This window comes from Asterias amurensis, chromosome 16 (genome assembly GCF_032118995.1).
Source record: "Asterias amurensis chromosome 16, ASM3211899v1".
In the NCBI taxonomy this organism is placed as follows: Eukaryota; Metazoa; Echinodermata; class Asteroidea; order Forcipulatida; family Asteriidae; genus Asterias; species Asterias amurensis.
The window spans coordinates 15,177,192-15,194,703 of record NC_092663.1 but is presented as its reverse complement, the minus strand read 5'-3'; the positions used below and the strand labels follow the sequence as shown (position 1 = coordinate 15,194,703).

The following is a 17,512-nucleotide window of genomic DNA, read 5'->3' as shown; positions in this document are numbered from 1 at the left end:
AGAATTCCTTCCAACGGGCAGATAAAGCATCAGCTTTGACTCCCCAAAATGGCCGACCATGTTTCTTCCCGACGTTAAAGAAAAACCGTGCAATTTCAAGGCATGTTAGTGCGGATCATTATATTCTACTTTTAAATTATCTATCTAACCATTTGCATTTTATAATAAATGGTTCCAAACGCTTTTTAAAGACCAACTCGACCGATCCAAGGCAACGTGTTCCTTTAAGAGCACTGAATTCATACTTTTGGTGTTTATGATCAAGAGATGTGGGTTCGAGGCCCAGTCGTGATACTTGTAAGCAAGACACTTTAAACCATTGCTTTTTCCTTTGGATGGGACGCAAAACCGTTGGTCCTGTGTGTTGTGTGAAAGAACCCAGTGCACTTATCGAAAAGAGAAGGGGTTCGCCCCCGGTGTTCCTGGCTAGTTTGGCAACATTATGCGCCACAGCACATTGCAAACCATAACGTGGTGCCAAGGATTATGTCTCGAACATCGTCCCACTCACATTGCAGTAAAAACTTGACGCTTTGTATCCTTTCAAAAAAGGCGCTTTTTATAAACGGTTATTTATAATAATCTACATTTACAACATTGCAGGCTAGCATCAAGTTCGAGTGGGCACATTTAGTCGACCCATGATTGACTACTGACCAGCAATTTACATGCGCAGTAACGCACTCACTCGAACGACGCCTAGTCAACCTTCCGCGTTTTCGCTATAGTGTCACCCATGGTTCTCCTCTGTGCTTTACACATGTTAGAATGGAACATGCTGTTGGGACCAGTGAAGAAACCATGGGCTCGCAGCTGGTTCCAATTGGTCGACCAAAGTAGTCAACCTGTTCATTCAAGTGTCGAAAGATGAACTGAATGCCTTTAATATTCGTAAGGAAACGAAAAGTTAACCAAGCGTTTTTTAGATTGCACACATTCCGGAATTGACCGCCCAAAAATTAAATTGAATGACAAAACACACGCCTCAAAAAACTCCTGCGAATTTGAATGCAGCTTAGATGAGTCGTTAAATTGAATGAATATTTTGTTAAAATCAAATGAGGCAACAGTATATTTGACTAGTCTTAAAATGAAATTGAATTACCCTTTTCAGTAGCATTCGATTGCGTGCGAAAAAAGAATAGCATGTTGGTTAAATTGGCTGCTCATTTACCGAAATTGACCAAGAAAACCTATAGTATAAAAAATTAATATGAATAATGCGTTAAATTGTCACCAGCTTGATGAAGTCTCAGAACTTGACGTGAATAGTCAGAGCATCGGCAAAACCAACTTCTGAAAAGTGAAACAAAAAAAGGAAACAAAATTTTAACCTCAAACCCCATTTGAATTCCTCAAATACAATACACAAATATTTGTATCACATTGCATTTTAAAAGTACATTGACATTCATTTATTTATTTATTTGTTTATTATTATGGTTATGAATCCAAGGATTTTCAGAATGGGGTGTTAATTTAACACAGTGCGCTGCCCATGGTAGCTAGGATAGACTTCCGAAAAATTAGCAGCGATACGGTGGCACGCTGCCCATGCAAGGTAGCTTGGCTGGTATAAATAATCCATGGGAAGGTCTTGGATCAGAGACTAACTCCAAAGTTGAAAATTGTGCGTAAAGCTGGTTAATACTTCCTGCGAATGTGAATGCGATACACTGAATAATTCGCAGCAGTTCAACTTTGCTCAACTCACTTGCGAATATCGCTGCGAAAGGAGGGTTGTGACGTCAATTTCACGTCAAATTCGCTGTAAAAGTATGAACCGGGCTTAAGTTAATACCTGCAAAGTCATCAATCCAGCGACAACTTGAAGTCTTCTTGCAATAGATTATCTTTGAAGCAGTGTTTCTCCCAGGTAGCCCTGCCTCGTAGGAACATGGGCATGGGGACCCACACGTAGGTACTAATAGCCAACCACAGTCGCTGTTGCAGCTACTGTATACGCACGACTCAAAGTGGAAACGTCGAATACTTTAGAGAAAAAATAAGGCCAAGTAGAAAAAACATAGAAGAAATACCAGTTGATCTTCTGGTTTTTTTTTCCCAAAAAGAGAAGTGCAACAAAATGTTGCTTACCAGGATAAGGTTACCAGCCCCAAAACTATGTCACATGCATAATTTGTGACTGATATCCTGCTCATTTCTGCTTAGCAGAAATTTCTAAGCGAACTTCAGCAGCTCTATGAAGTTGGGCCCTGGGCCCAATTTCATAGAGCTGCTTAGCACAAAAATTTGCTAAGCATGAAATTTTTGCCTTGATAAAAAATAGGATTACCAACCAAATTTCCACGTGATTTTTTTCAGGATAAGGAAACAGCAGCTGAATACCAGTAACAAGCAATATGCAAAAAATGGAAATTTGGTTGGTAATCCTGTTTTTATCAAGAAAGAAATTTCATGCTAAGCAAATTTTTGTGCTTAGCAGCTCTATGAAGTTGGGCCCAGGTGATATTAGCTGAGAGCAGGCCTGACTGAGAGACAGGTTATTTGATGTTTCAATAATAATAATAATAATAATAATATTGAGTTTTTATATAGCGCTTTTTCACTCCCTACGGGTGTCTCAAAGCGCTTCAAGATATTACCCCTGGTCACTGGGCCTTAATTCACTCCTTAAACCATCTCAGCTCCCTAGGGAGTAATACAGCCTCGTGCAACAAATGCGCTACTCGGCTAAATCGATCACAAGAACCATCCCTGCCCTCACAGGTACCCATTTACCCGTGGGTGGAGAGAAGCAATAATAGTTAAGTGTCTTGCTCAGGGACACAAGTGTCACGACCAAGATTCGAACTCGCACTCTGCTGAACAGAATCAGCAGAGCTTGAATTCGGAGCTCTTAACCGCTCGGCCACGAACGTCGTGGCCGAGCTCTGGATAAGAGCACCGAATTCAAGCTCTGGTGTTTCTCTTCAGCAGAGTGTGGGTTCGAATCCCGGTCGTGACACTTGTGTCCCTGAGCAAGAAACTTAACTATAATTGCTTCTCTCCACCCAGGGGTAAATGGGTACCTGCGAGGGTAATAGTAATAATAATAACTGGATTTATATAGCGCCAAATTACCAAAGGATGCAAGGCGCTTTTCAGGGCTAGGGAGACAGACAGAAGAATGTGGAAACCAGCTACGAGTTGGAGAACAGGTGCGTCTTGAGACCCTTTTTGAAGGACAACACAGTCGTTTTTAATGAGGACAGGGAGACCGTTCCAAAGTCGGGAGGCAGCAGTGGAAAAAGCTCTCTCACCGGCTTGTTTGCGTGACTTGTTCACCACGAGGGAGATCGCATCAAAGCTTCGAAGGGAGTACGGACAGTCATGGATTTCAAAAAGTGAAGAGAGATAATCTGGATCACTGTGATTTAATGATTTGTAAGTATGGACCAGCGTGCGGAACTCAATACGTTGGGCTATTGTGAGCCAGTGTAGTTGTCTTAGAAGTGGTGAGGTATGGGAGTGTTTTGGCACCTGGAAGATTAGCCTAGCACATCTGTTTTGAAGTCGTTGGAGGCGAGATATGTCTTTCATAGAGACGCCGTTCAACAAACAAGGGTAGAGATGGTTCTTGTGATTGCATGGTTCAGCGGAGTAGCGCATGTAATTGTCTGTATTCTCCCCACCAGGGAGCTGAGATGGTTTAAGGAATGATTTAAGGCCCAGTGACCAGGGGTAAAAATGTCGGAAGCGCTTTGAGAAGCCCTCGGGTGTGAAAAGCTCTCGGATGTGAAAAGCTCTATATAAAGACTGGTTATTATTATTATTTTTATTATTATTAATATTATCATTATTTCTATTATTATTTGTATGAGTGCCCTGCGAGTCTCAGACAATGTTGTTGTATTTCTAGTAGATAGTTTTGGTTCATTTCCATACCGTTCAATATTTGTCATAACTCATGCTGAGTGAAGTTAAAGGCAGTGGACACTATTGGTAATTGTCAAAGACTAGCCTTCACAGTTGGTGTATCTGAACATATGCATAAAATAACAAATCTGTGAAAATTTGAGCTCAATCGGTCATCGAACTTGCGAGATAATAATGAAAGAAAAAAACACCCTTGTCACACGAAGTTGTGTGCTTTTAGATGGTTGATTTCGAGACCTCAAGTTCTAAATCTGAGGTCTCGAAATCAAATTCATGGAAAATTACTTCTTTCTCGAAAACTATGGCACTGCAGAGGGAGCCGTTTCTCACAATGTTTTTTACCATCAACCTCTCCCCATTACTCGTCACAAAGAATAGTTTTATGCTAAAAATTATTATTTTGAGTAATTACCAATAGTGTCCACTACCTTTAACCTAATCCTAGTTCTAGGAGTATGTCGATCCAATGGACCTTTATCATGGTGCATCCATCATGAATTTCTCGCATTTATATCAATGTAACCAAACCATAAGAACTAGAGCGCGCACTGGCCTATATACGCGCCCCGGTATGCGAGCAGGCGGCCATTTTCTAAGTTGACAAAACAGCATAGGCCGTGTCCGAATTGGCGACTTTGGCTACAGCTACGGCTAGGTCAGCGCGTCTGTCAGTGTTGAAGAATAGCGGACGCGCGCGCCCTAGCCGTAGCTGTAGCCGAAGTCGCCAATAGACTGTGCAAGTCTCGCGCAGATTTGAACTTCCGGGACCATTGTGGTCCCAACCTTATGGAGTTTTACGTTGAGGAGATTTTGTTTCGTCCATTACTTTAGTTTAATATAGTTTATGACCATAAAAATGACATATGTTGTTAAAAATGTAATACTAATTAACAACATATATAAAAGTAAAAATAAAGTCATCATAAAAACGAAGAAAAACCGATGTTTAAACTTGACCTCAGGTCAGGTTACTTGTAAAAAATTAAGAATTTGTGCCCATCTCCGATCACGAAACTTACGCAGACGCTTGTTTTGGCAGCGCGGGGTGGAAGGCCTTTTCATTGGTCGCTTAGGCGTCGGCTTCCTCTTTAAAATGCGTCACGCGTTTATCTAACGCCCGTGCGACCATCGTGCGTCCGCGTATAAACCAGCTTTCAGTAGTTTCACATTCGGGCGTAGATTTACAAAAGGAGTTTCAAAACATTTAAGATCAAACAATCATCCTTGTCCCAGAGTTTTACTTTTGTCTATACATAGACTTTAACCGATAATTGTGTATTAGTTTAAAAAGCTGAAACTAATTTAAACAAGCTCTAATGGTTGTTTTTGTTGTTCAGATTCGGCATTAAGAAAAAATTAAAGCAAAGATTTGATTCATAAAAAAATTAAGTTCTTCAGTTGTCGTGTTTTCTCGCTCCGGTGCGCGCGAGACTTGCATAGTCTATTCGGACACGGCCATAGAGTTATATATAAGAACTAGAGGGCGCACGAGTGATGCTTCGTGCACAAACGCCACGGGACCGCAAGATGACAAGCACGTCATTCTGCACGCGCGTTGAATATGAAATACACGTTTGAGGTTTTTTTTTATTGAACGCTCACGCGATGCTGTTTGTTCAACTTACAAAATGGCCGCACAAACACACGCTGTTTTGTCAACTTAGAAAATGGCCGCCTGCTCGCATACCGGGGCGCGTATATAGGCCAGTGCGCGCTCTAGTTCTTATATATAACTCTATGCAAATCAGCTATCTCACATCGTGTGTTTGTGCGGCCATTTTGTAAGTTGAACAAACAGCATCGCGTGAGCGTTCAACAAAAAAAACCTCAAACGTGTATTTCATATTTAACGCGCGTGCAGAATGACGCGCTTGTCATCTTGCGGTCCCGTGGCGTTTGTGCACGAAGCATCACTCGTGCGCCCTCTAGTTCTTATATAGAGAGGTTGCGTGACCCCGCAAAAAGGTCGTTGTGCGCGCCGTCGGCCATGTTGAGTACTATTTCTGTTGGTAACGCGCCGGATCGTCTGCTCGCAACAGCAGACGCACGTTTGTAACCGAGAAAGTTGGTTTTTCTCTATGAACTCTATAACTCTATGAACCAAACCGAGGTTGGAAGAACAAAATAGTCTGGTTCCTATTTGCAAAATTACTATTAGCATTCATTTTTGTTGTTCGATACGAGGAACATGACCAAGATGGAGGCATTATGATACAGGTCTTATAGACCTTTCTTTTGTTGATAAACAAACCGCCTTGGTTGTCATGGTCGGCCGAATGTTAGTAAAACACTAAATCTTAAAAACAGATGTTTTAACAAAATTCAGCATTTTCTGCAAACTTTTAATTAAATAAAATACCTCTCATAATTAATTGTTTTGTTTTTAACAAAATCAACAAATTTGGTTACATTGTTACAAAAAAATAGCGATCTTTTCTTAATTTGCACTTACGGCTTTCCATAGTTTTCCAATCTGGGTTGGCAAAAACTCGGGCTGTGACGTTGCAAAAGAAAGGTCTATTGGACACACCCTCTGTACATACTCACCTTACAGCACTGCCTTCCATAGAGCCAATGTAAACCGTGCTGCCAGCAGTGAGATCTGACCATGGTGATTCAAGGATTGTAGATGTTTTAAACCAACTCTCGGAGTCAGAACCCTCCCCTTGAAATCTCATCTTGAGAAGTTCAACAACGGCGGGTTCGACGGCAAACAATGAAAACTTAATCTTCAGTGAAAAAAGAAAAAACGTTAGTAAAAAGGCATTGGGTGGATTTCACATAGAGTTAAGACGAGTTACTCATCCTAACTTAGGACTAGCCTTAAGTTTTTATTAACTCCTAGGACAAGTCCTAAAGTTAGGACTAGTCTTAAGTTCTTTGTGAAATAGACTGCTGGCTTGGTCTATTTCTACCTCTCCGTGGTTTCTCCTAGAACTACGACGTTTGTTCCGCTATCGTGGAGATCAAAGTGGAACAAACCTCAAAGTTTTAGGAGTATCTTTTGGTATATTATCAAAGCAGGGGTTCATTTCACAATTTTTTCCTAACTCAGGAAGGATCTGAGGATTTAGGACGAGTCCTATAGCCAATCAACCAATATAAAAGATCTTTCCGGGAGGCATCGCAAGTTAGGATACTCCTCCAAACTATATAATGAGCAGGGTAGATGGCCTTAAAGGATTTGGGTATTTTTTTTAAATGTCCATAGATTTACATCAAACTTACAGGGTTTGAAGATAATGATAGTGGAAAGCTTCCCTTCAAATATTAATTACTGAGGTGCTGTAGTTTTTGGGAAATGAGTAAAACAATGTCATGAAAATCCGTTTGTAAATGATTAAAATAATTTTCGTCTCATGAGACGAAAATTATTTTCATTACATTGTTTTACTCATTTCCCCAAAACTACAGCACCTCAGCACGTAATATTTTTAGGGAAGCTCTCTACTATCATTATCTTCAAACTATGTAAGTTTAGTGTAAATCTGTGGACATTGTGTTTTCTGTCCTACAAAAAGTACATACACCCTTTAATAGATATAATCGACTACAAAGTATCATTGCTTATTAAGCCTTCGCACATTACAGAGCCAAACATCCTGGGAGTTTTTAACCCCACCGCCACCCCAGCAACCGTTCTCCATTTTCCAATTTGGTATCTCCCGGGAGTACTATTTCCAAGGAATATGCACGTCGTCTCACGGAAAAACGTTTTACCCCGGGTTAACTCCCTTAACCCTACCCTCAGCAGGGTTAATTGTGACCTGGGAATAAGTTATTTCTTGGAACCCGGAAGTTGTTTTGTAGTGTGGAAAGAAGTTCCTGTGAATTTCCCGGGAAATAACTAAAGTGTACTGTAAAAAGGGCTTTTGTGTTTTCGAACAAAAATTCAAAAAATTATCCCAAAGACAGGGGACAGAGCCCTTTATCATGCTGTCTCTATCTTGGTCATGATCCTTGTATCGAATAACAATAATGAATCATAATAATCATTATGCAAATATGAACCAGACTAGTTTGTTCTTCCAGCCTCGGTTTGGTTACATTGCTATTAATGGGGAAAATTCAAGATGGCTGCACCATGATAAAAATCTAGTCTAGAGATGGCTACGTTTTCGCAAAATAAAGAAAAAGGGGACAAACCTCAGTGATCGGCAACTGACTCCATTTGTTGAATACAGCGTTGTTCCTGTAATGATGCGATCTTTGCAACTCCCGATCTGCCCAAACTTGAGTCAAGTCGTCATCGGGGCTCACCCACGCATCATAAATATCTACACCAGTTTCAGCTCTACCTTTAAATGCCAGAATCCACTCTAAACAAAGGGGTTGGGTGTGTGTGGGGGGGGGGGGGAGGGAATGCATCGATGATTAATTATTCAAGAAACATTACAGGATTAATTTTGCTAACACTCAACAGTTGCTGGCTCTGTAAGCACTCTACTTAATCCACCATCATACTCTCTCAATGTAAAAGAGTGAAAAAGCACTCTTTAAAGAGTACTCTGTCCTGGAGTGAAACCCCTCTAAAAGAGAGAAATAACCACCACTCTTGAAGAGCCATTTGAGAGACAACTCTTTTTCGAGTAGTCTTCCAATCTTTTAGATTGAAGTTTGCATCTTTTTGAGGGATTTTTTTCCCACTCTGTCCTGGAGTGAAACCCCTCTAAAAGAGAGAAATAACCACCATTCTTTTTAAAGAGTCATTTGAGAGACAACTCTCTTTCGAGTGGTCTACCAATCTTTCTTTTTTTGTGACCGGGTTTTGGTAAGAGATAGATAAATAAGTGTTGTATATACACCAACCTTCATCACTGCATCCGTATATCTCAACTCTTGCACTGCATTTTTCATTCCATTCCAAAAAATGAAAAGTTAGGCTTCGCGTTTGAATGATCGGATAGAGATGGTACTTCACTTCACCTGAAACATCTATATTTCCGTCAAAGGTCTGTAAAATTGAGTTTTAGAAAATGGCGTTTAGGTTTAGTTTATGTATACCTGGACCAAGCAATGACGTAAAGATTTATAAACAACACATGGCTCACGTGTGGTAAATCCCCTTTTTTTTAAACTTTTTTTTTACTTTTTTTTATTATAAATTACACTTCAATTCAAGAGTTTTATAAATAGCGGGCAGCGGCCGAACTCAGACACCCAGGTACTTGTCTGAAAACTAAATTAGTTCAGTAGGCCTACTTCCAAAAATATAAGATTGTATGTTTTCTTAGAACAGGTTGTGTACGAATTGTGTCTACAAGACGTCCGGGTATCCTGTTTTTTGTATAACTCAAAATTTTACTATACAAATTTGGATTACGACATTAAATTGTTGCAGTAACCGTTGCTATAGAGGATTCGAAATTGTGGGTTTTTTCTCAACAGAACTCGCGGGAAAGTACTGAGTATTACATCAATGTATACGTTTTTGTTGTTGTCGTTGTCGTTCTCGTTGTCGTTGTCATTGTCATTGTCGTTGTCGTTGTAGTTGTCATTGTCATTGTCGTTGTAGTTGTAGTTGTCATTGTCATTGTCGTTGTCATTGTCGTTGTCGTCATTGTGTTCTTTGTGTTACCTGTTCTTCTCCTGAAGATTCTGTATAAACCACTTCGGTTTCACCATCACTTTCGTCAAGGAATGAGAGTGTAAATTTAGTGACCCAACCTTGGTTGCTTTGGCCAGATCCCTGAATAGCCACACCCGTAACGTCGGTCAGCCTCAGCAGGTCCACTTTGAGCCAGGGAGTCGTATCTGTTGACCCAGCCGTCCAACTTACGGCTGGAAGGTGGAGTCTAGCTTTATGCGCTGCATGGTCGGTGTCTTCAAAAGATGAGGCGCTTATCAGGGTGTCTGGGATTTGCATAGACTCCATTCCAATCGCTACGTTGCACTCTTCATCAAAAGTGTAAATTTAAAGGCGTATAAGTGATACCACGGCATTGTGGTTTGGAAAAAATCAATCAAAACAATCGTTTAAACGCCTATTTATATTGTAAATGTAAGTTTAAAAAAAGAACAGTTTGTTAAAATGTATACTGTCGTATTTTAGGCATTGCATGGTGAGGTATCAATTTTGTTTGCGCCATACTTCTTGCTACGTAAAAGATGTTCTTTTGAGAACTTGACTTTTAATTTTTATATACTTTATCCGGAGTATGTTTTTTTTGGAATTGGGGGGACTTCTCTTCTCTCAGTTGCAAAAAAAAAAAAAAGCTGTACGTTAAGTTTATATTGTGACAAATTAGATGCGTCATTGTTTACGGTTAAATATTGCACGTAGCATGAACATCTGACGTCACACTTCGAGGCTCGTGAATAACGCCACAGTTCTGCCGTTGAGCCCACGTACGTAATCACCTATGACTTCGCATCATTGCACATTATACGTCAAAGATGTTCTTTTGAGAAGTGATGTTCTTCTGTAAAGTAAAAGGAAAACCGCGCAATTTCGAGGCAAATTTGTGTGGATTATTGTATTCTACTTTTAAAACATCTTTCCAACCACATGCATTTTATTACAAACGGTTACAAACGCTTTCCAAAGACCAACTCGACCGATCCTAGGCAATGTGTTCCTTTAAAGAAGTACCCAAATTCTTAAAGCAGCTCTTTGGTCATGGTATTTGATTTTGATTCGGGCCTTAGCTGAACAGCTACAACAGCTTTAAAGGGGGGGGGGGGTATTTGTGTATAGTTATTTGAGGGAATATCTGTTGTTTGACTTTCTTTCTTACCATCAGTTATATGACATCGTATTCCTAGCGTACCGGCCAAGCAGTCACACGTGAACATGTCTGTTCCGTCAACGCAGACTGCATTACAGTTGGCGCCATTTTGGCATGGCATATCCACACACTGGCCTACTGGTTGCTACGATATAAATTAATAAACTTTGAATTTTACTGTTTACTAAATCAATCATACTAAAATATTGATAACCACGCTTGGTCTGTTATGGCTAGAAATTACTTCATCGTGATCTTTGGTGCATGCATCTCCTTATACAACCACAACTCATTGTCACTGCACGTGAGCCACGAGAAACAACATACACAATAGAAACCAGACATTAATAATTAACTCATCAAAGGCTCGCTGGACACTTTTGGTAAATGTCAAAGCCCAGTCTTCTTGTGTATCTCAACATAATTTATGCATAAAAAACGTGTGAATATTTGAACTCAGTTGGTCTTCGAAGGTGCGAGATATTAATGGAAGAAAAACCACCCTTGTCACACGAAGTTGTGTTATTTCAGATGCTTGATTTCATGACCTTAAAATATAATTCGGAGGTCTCGAAATCAAATTCGTGGAAAATTACTTCTTTCTCGAAAACTACGTTGCTTCAGAGGGAGCAGTTTCTCACAATGTTTTATATATATCAACAGCTCTCCATTGCTTTTACCAAAGTCAATTTTTATGTGCTTACAATAACCAGTGAGTAATTACAAATGGTGTCCACTGCCTTTAACTCTCAATTAACTCTTTACAGTTCTTGTATTTACTAAAATTGTGTTTGTTCTTCTGTGTCACAGTACAAAATCACCACAACTGTCAGAAAGTGGGAATTTCTTAGTGTTGGTTTTCTCTTGAAAACTAGAGGAATAGAAATTTCTGCCCTAAAATAACATGGCAACACTTCAGTTAAAAAGAGACCAGAGGAACTTGAATTAAAAAAACCCATATTTATAGTAACTATTTGCAGTTCTTGTAACTGCTTTAGGTTCTTCATTGGCAAAGTAATGATGTTGTTCCTGGAGTTTGTTATATACATCTGAAAAGAGTAACACTCATAGAGTGCTCATTGTTGGGTAAAAAACACAACAAATATTTTGTATCGCCCATGCAAATAAACATTAATTCAAAAGATAATACTGATTCTGTTATAATAGGGGAGATTGCCTCGGCTTCCGATCCATAAACTTCGTCATGCATGCAGAGGCAAACAAAAAGATGATAAATGGGTAAGGGTTTTTAGAAAAACACGCAATGTATAGCCAATCAAATTAATTAGTTTACAGACAACGCGGTGGCTAAGAACCATTTAGAGTAAAGTTGGGAGGACACAGGAGGGTCGTTATAAATGAGTGGTAAATATATTCTAGGAAATATAATGCGCGAAACATAAAAGGGTTGGATTAGAGAGCAAGGATAATGCAACAAACAAGAGGCAGAATAAAACATACCTAGTGAAGAGAGTTTGAAGAACAAATATTACCATAACATAGTTCACCAGGCAGCAATATTATACAGGGAGTGATATCAAATTCTGCCAAAATCTTCAAATTAGCATTGATGAAGACCTCTCATGTAAAGGGAACCAGACTATTTTTCTTCCAGCCTCAGTTTGGTTATACATTGGTTCAGATAGTGGAGAAAATCAAGATTGACACATAATAAAGGTGTAGAAACCAACCTCTGGCATTAGTAGCATCCAACCATCGATGATATCCACCCGTCCAGAAGTCACTTCGACCCCCGTATCGTTACTGAGCAAGCACCGCTTGGTCTCGCCGTTGTAATTCACCGAACGACAGCAGGGGAAACGAAAGCAAAGCCCGGTGCATCCAAGGATGTTTGGGGCGTTGGTTTCGTTCATGATACTCTGAGTGAGGAGATGGTTTTCCATTTTGATGAACTTTTGTTTCCTCGTCTGCAGTGCACTTTCAACGGCTTAAATAAAATGTTGTGTCATTTTGTTAATTTTGGAACCGATCCGTATGAGCCTTGTAACATACGAGGTAACTTTTAACAGGCAACTTGGAGAAAACCAAATGCACACTGCAAATCCCGTTGGTCAAAAGTTTTCCAACTATTTTGCCCAACGTTGCTTCAAATATCAACTGACTACATAATTGGGCATAACTTAACCAACAGTGGTTGGGCAATAACGTTTATCCAATAGTTGGGCAAACAGTTTAACAAAACAAGTTGGTCAAATCATTTTACCCAACAGTTGGGAAATAACTTTTGACTTTTGAGTTGGGCAAGTTTTTTTTACCATATGTTGGTTTAGATGTTGCCCAATAATGTGGTCAGTTGATATTTGAACCAACGTTGGGCAACCGTGTTGGGAAAAGGTTGCTACCCAACAAAAGTAGCAATGATTGATTGTTTGTTGATTACTCCTTTATTCAATTGTTGGTTAGGCCAAAAGAGGAAGGTGATGGCCGTTTTTTTAACGTAAAATATGATGCAACAAAAACTTCAATTCGGAAAGGGCATCTAATTTGCGGTACTCTTTCGACACTGGATTCATCTGATATGTGCAGTCTATAATATTTTCAGCCAGTCATTCCTCTTCACTTCTGCTTCAACTTCCTGCCTTGCTTTGTTGTATCCGCTGGAAGCTGGGCAACTGTTGGGTAAAATGATTTGACCAACTTGTTTTGCAGTACAGGCGGCCAGCATTATCATGTGCTATGCTCATTTTGTGTGTGCGCGTCGGCCTAGCCTGCCAGTGGTCGACCCAATGTCTACATGAAATGGCTGTTACAATGTAGATGACAAAATTCTAAGTCACCGAAAGCGTCAAATGCTCGGACTGACTAATTACTATTGTCATTAATTGTTAACATAATCATCGTGATGAAAGCAAAATAAACTAAGGTTAAATAATATCATCGCCACAAATATTTGACAAGCACTCTTTGAAAGGAAAATTAAATTTGATCTATCGAAACCCTTAAAACTAATTGTGTTAATCCTTTTATAAAAAATAAATAAAAAAAGTCATCCACCATTCCTGGTAGCCGTTAACGAGACGCACTTATCGCCCCTGAACTTGAAATAATGAGTTGTTGATTAACAATAGCGCAATTGAATGTCATGCAGGTCGTGAAAACAGCCACTGTTGGTTCCAATTTCCTGCCCTTTGCGTTGAACATGGAGGTTTGAGTTAATTTATACTCTCGCTCAGGGCAGCCTGCTTCCGAGTAAAAGTTAATGAGTTTACTTTTGTTGGCCCGAGCCGCATGACTTGTCCTTGTTTTCCCCGTGTTACAATACTAACAATAATAATAACAATACCTTTTTACGGGTTGTATGTACACTCAGAAAACAAACGGTAAAAACATGTTTTGTAAAAAAAAAGTTATGTAAGAAACTACCTAACTTAAGTAAAACACGGCCAAAAATATATACTGATTTGTAATGTAAAAAAAAATATATACATGTTTTGAGAGTAAGTATTGCAGTTAATCAAAGTTATGTAAGATTTACCGAAGTAAAGAGAAACTTTACATGGCATTGGTAGGTCTTACAAGGAACTGTGAAAAGAATCCGGTGTTTACAAGCAAGTTATGTTTTTTCCCCGCGTGTGCGCACGCGCGTGCTAACGTCTCACTCCATAGACCTTTTCGCAAATACTGGGGCGCGCGCGTAAAGCTTGGAATTAGGTGCATTGTGGTCCAGCTGGTATCCAAATTTGATCCATATCTATCCCACAATGCACCTCATTCAACAGTCTGCGCTTGCGCATTGGTATTTGCGATAAGGTCTATGCAGTCATGTCGTTCGTGCTCGTCAAGCAAAAGTTACAAGAATGGGGATTTGTGCCCCTAGGTGGACGTATTAAAAGGTGAGTTTCTCAAAAGTTGTTACGATCTACAGCCATATCTACTGATGTGTGTCGTTATTTTTTTTTTTTTATAGTTTTACAACCATTAGAATTTGGCCTACATGTTTGCCAGTCAGTGTTGAAGAATAGCAGACGCGCGCGCCCTAGCTGTAGCTGCAGCCGAAGTCGCCAATTCGGACATTATTCCTCACATCCAAAAGGCCCAAATTATACAGCTCACAATTTAAAGGTAAATAAATTTATCATGTCAGAAGTAAACCTGGTAAAAGAGTCAGCAATCAACAGTGTTCATTGCCCTTTTTTGCTTTTTAAAATTACAATTTCTGAATTATATTGGGTCGTGAATATGCATGCAATTTTCTATTTCTCTGCTTTTCTGCCATCATTATAAGGAAATACGCCGGTGGAGGTTTCATAAAACCGGTGACACGTTTGGACTTGTTCAATAAATCGAAACGTTGCGGGGCGGTCCTTATAGCTGTTTAAATTATGGAGGACGAAAAGTGAACATCTGCTTTTCGATTTATTGAACAAGTCCAAACGTTTTATGAAACCTCCACCGGCGTATTTCCTTATAATGATGGCAGAAAAACAGAGAAATAGAAAATTGCATATTCACGACCCAATAAATCTGCTTTTCTACTATTCTATACCTGCTTTTCTGGTAACAGAAAAGTAGAAAATGCATTTTCACAAAACGTTCAGTCTGCTTTTCAGGTGGCAGCAAAGAAGAAAAGGAGAAAAATTGAAATAAAAAACCCATAAAATCTGCATTTCTGTAATTCTGATACCAGAAAAGCAGATGTCCACTTTTCGTCCGCCATACAACTACAATAATATATACATTGGACCAACCAGTTAACCAATAATTTGGTCAACTTTGCCCAAGTGTGTTTTGGGCAACGGTTTTGTTAATAACCAACGTCCATTATTTGTGACCAACAAATTAGTAATGCATTAACCCAACACATTTTTTGACCAACAAATTTGCACTGCAGTGCATGCTACAGGACCACTCTGTAGCTCATAAGTAATTTTCAAACAATGTCTTATAAAACGGTAATGAAAACAATGTGAATGGCTTTCCTTCTTTGTTAGTACATCAACAATGTAAATCAAACTTTCTGATCGTTTATGAAAATACCATTGAGGACATAAATCGCAAACCGGTAAAAAAGCTTTTCAGCAATAGGCCTAATCTATATATTTTTTTACGACGAAGAATAAGACGAAGACGAAAACATATGATGTCCGTAAACTCTCGTTAATCTATGTTTATGTTCTCAAATAATTGTTTGGTATAAATTGGATAGCTCCATAACGGCAGTGCATACCTTTTATTTAAGACACCAATCGAATACTTCAATCCGATCAATAAATATTCACAATGAAAACAAACATCTGAAAATTGTATTTCAAAAGGTGGTTGCGTTTTTGAGATATCGTTGAAAATCCGGAGCGAGTTATGTCAACGCAGGGAGAAAAGTCTTTGATAGGAATCGCATCAATCTTACCTATTAGTAATAGGAAGCGTTACCGCGGAAATGTCTTTGGGATAAAGGTGATATTTTCCCATAACCACAGTACTTCATATAGCTCAATGTTTCTCAAAATGTATTACACTATAAACATAGCCTACTAAAGCTGCTGTACATCTTACCACGTAAGTTTGTATTGCCATTAATATATAGAGTCACATCCAAACTTATACAGTTTTTGTGGCGAATTGTAGTGGAAACAAAAACAAACAAAATTATAGTTGAAATATTTTGGCACACTATTCTTTCCCATCGTAATTATAATTACAATGAAAAAGAATTGGTGTGCTAAAATATTTCCCCTGCTATAAACTAAATAAATAAAACTGTGTATAATGAACAGTTGATGAAAGCACTCTGTCTTACCTGTCATTTCAGTGAAGAGCGACATCGCCACAAAACAAATTAAACAGTTCATTATTACATACAAGGTGTTGTAGGCATATAACTTCCGATTGAAGTATAATTTCTATACTGTTTGTGGAGAGATCGACTTGTACGCTTATACTGGATGCGGCAAATGCCTATAATTTTAACAACCGACCTGCGCAGAGCACTTAGCCAACTCCGGCATATTAAAGGCAGTGGACACTATTGGTAATTGTCAAAGACATAGCCTTCACAGTTGGTGTATCTCAAGATATGCATTAAATAACAAACCTGTGAAAATTTGAGCTCAATCGGTCATCAAAGTTGCGAGATAATAATGAAAGAAGAAAACACCTTGTCACACGAAGTTTTGTGCGTTTAGATGGTTGATTTCGAGACCTCAAGTTCTAAACCTGAGGTCTCGAAATCAAATTCGTGGAAAATTACTTCTTTCTCGAAAACTATGGCACTTCAGAGGGAGCCGTTTCTCACAATGTTTTAGACCATCAAACTCTCCCCATTACTCGTCACCAAGAAAGGTTTTGTGCTAATAATTATTTTGAGTAATTACCAATAGTGTCCACTGCCTTTAAAGAGTTATATTATTATTGTCTGGTTTCTATTGAGTCTGTTGTTTCCACTGCCTTTAACCAGATCAATGTAGTTTATCACCCAAAGTTATTAAAAGACCTCAGGCCAGATGAAGCCCTTTTTACCATTATTCTCTAGCAACTTCGATGACAAATTGAGTCTAAATTTCACAGGCTTGTTATTTTATGCATACAATTATGTTTTAATAGATGTTAAATTCGCATCGAGGATAAAGAATATCAATTTTGTTTTTTACCCATACACCGATGTGTGTCAGCACTGCATACTCAGTACTTTCCCGAGTCCTGTGAAAAAAAATATCACAGGCATGTCACTCGGGTGGGACCCGAACCCACGACCCCCGTAACTCCAGAGCAGCGTCCCACCAACCAGACCACCGACAATTATGTTGGGAAACACCAAGTGAGAATAATAGGTTTTTTTTGGACAATACAGTGTCCATCAGTGCCTTCAATGGTGTTTTGCATGATGATTTGGAAAGGCAACCAATGTCATTGAATATTTTGTGTGTGTGAATGCTTGATCCTGATCC

General features: G+C 39.2%; 1 protein-coding gene across 1 annotated transcript; it reads right to left on the bottom strand.

Moving 5' to 3' along the window:
* Positions 1 to 38: 38 nt before the first annotated feature.
* Positions 39 to 16,499, bottom strand: LOC139949014 (uncharacterized). The gene is made up of 9 exons (XM_071947403.1): positions 16,366 to 16,499; positions 12,299 to 12,555; positions 10,617 to 10,752; positions 9,458 to 9,774; positions 8,689 to 8,833; positions 8,026 to 8,198; positions 6,427 to 6,608; positions 1,802 to 1,992; positions 39 to 1,296 (listed from the first exon to the last, which is right to left on the bottom strand). The coding sequence occupies exons 1-9, from the start codon at positions 16,415 to 16,417 to the stop codon at positions 1,253 to 1,255; spliced, it is 1,497 nt and encodes a 498-aa protein (XP_071803504.1). The 5' UTR covers positions 16,418 to 16,499; the 3' UTR covers positions 39 to 1,252.
* Positions 16,500 to 17,512: the final 1,013 nt, after the last annotated feature.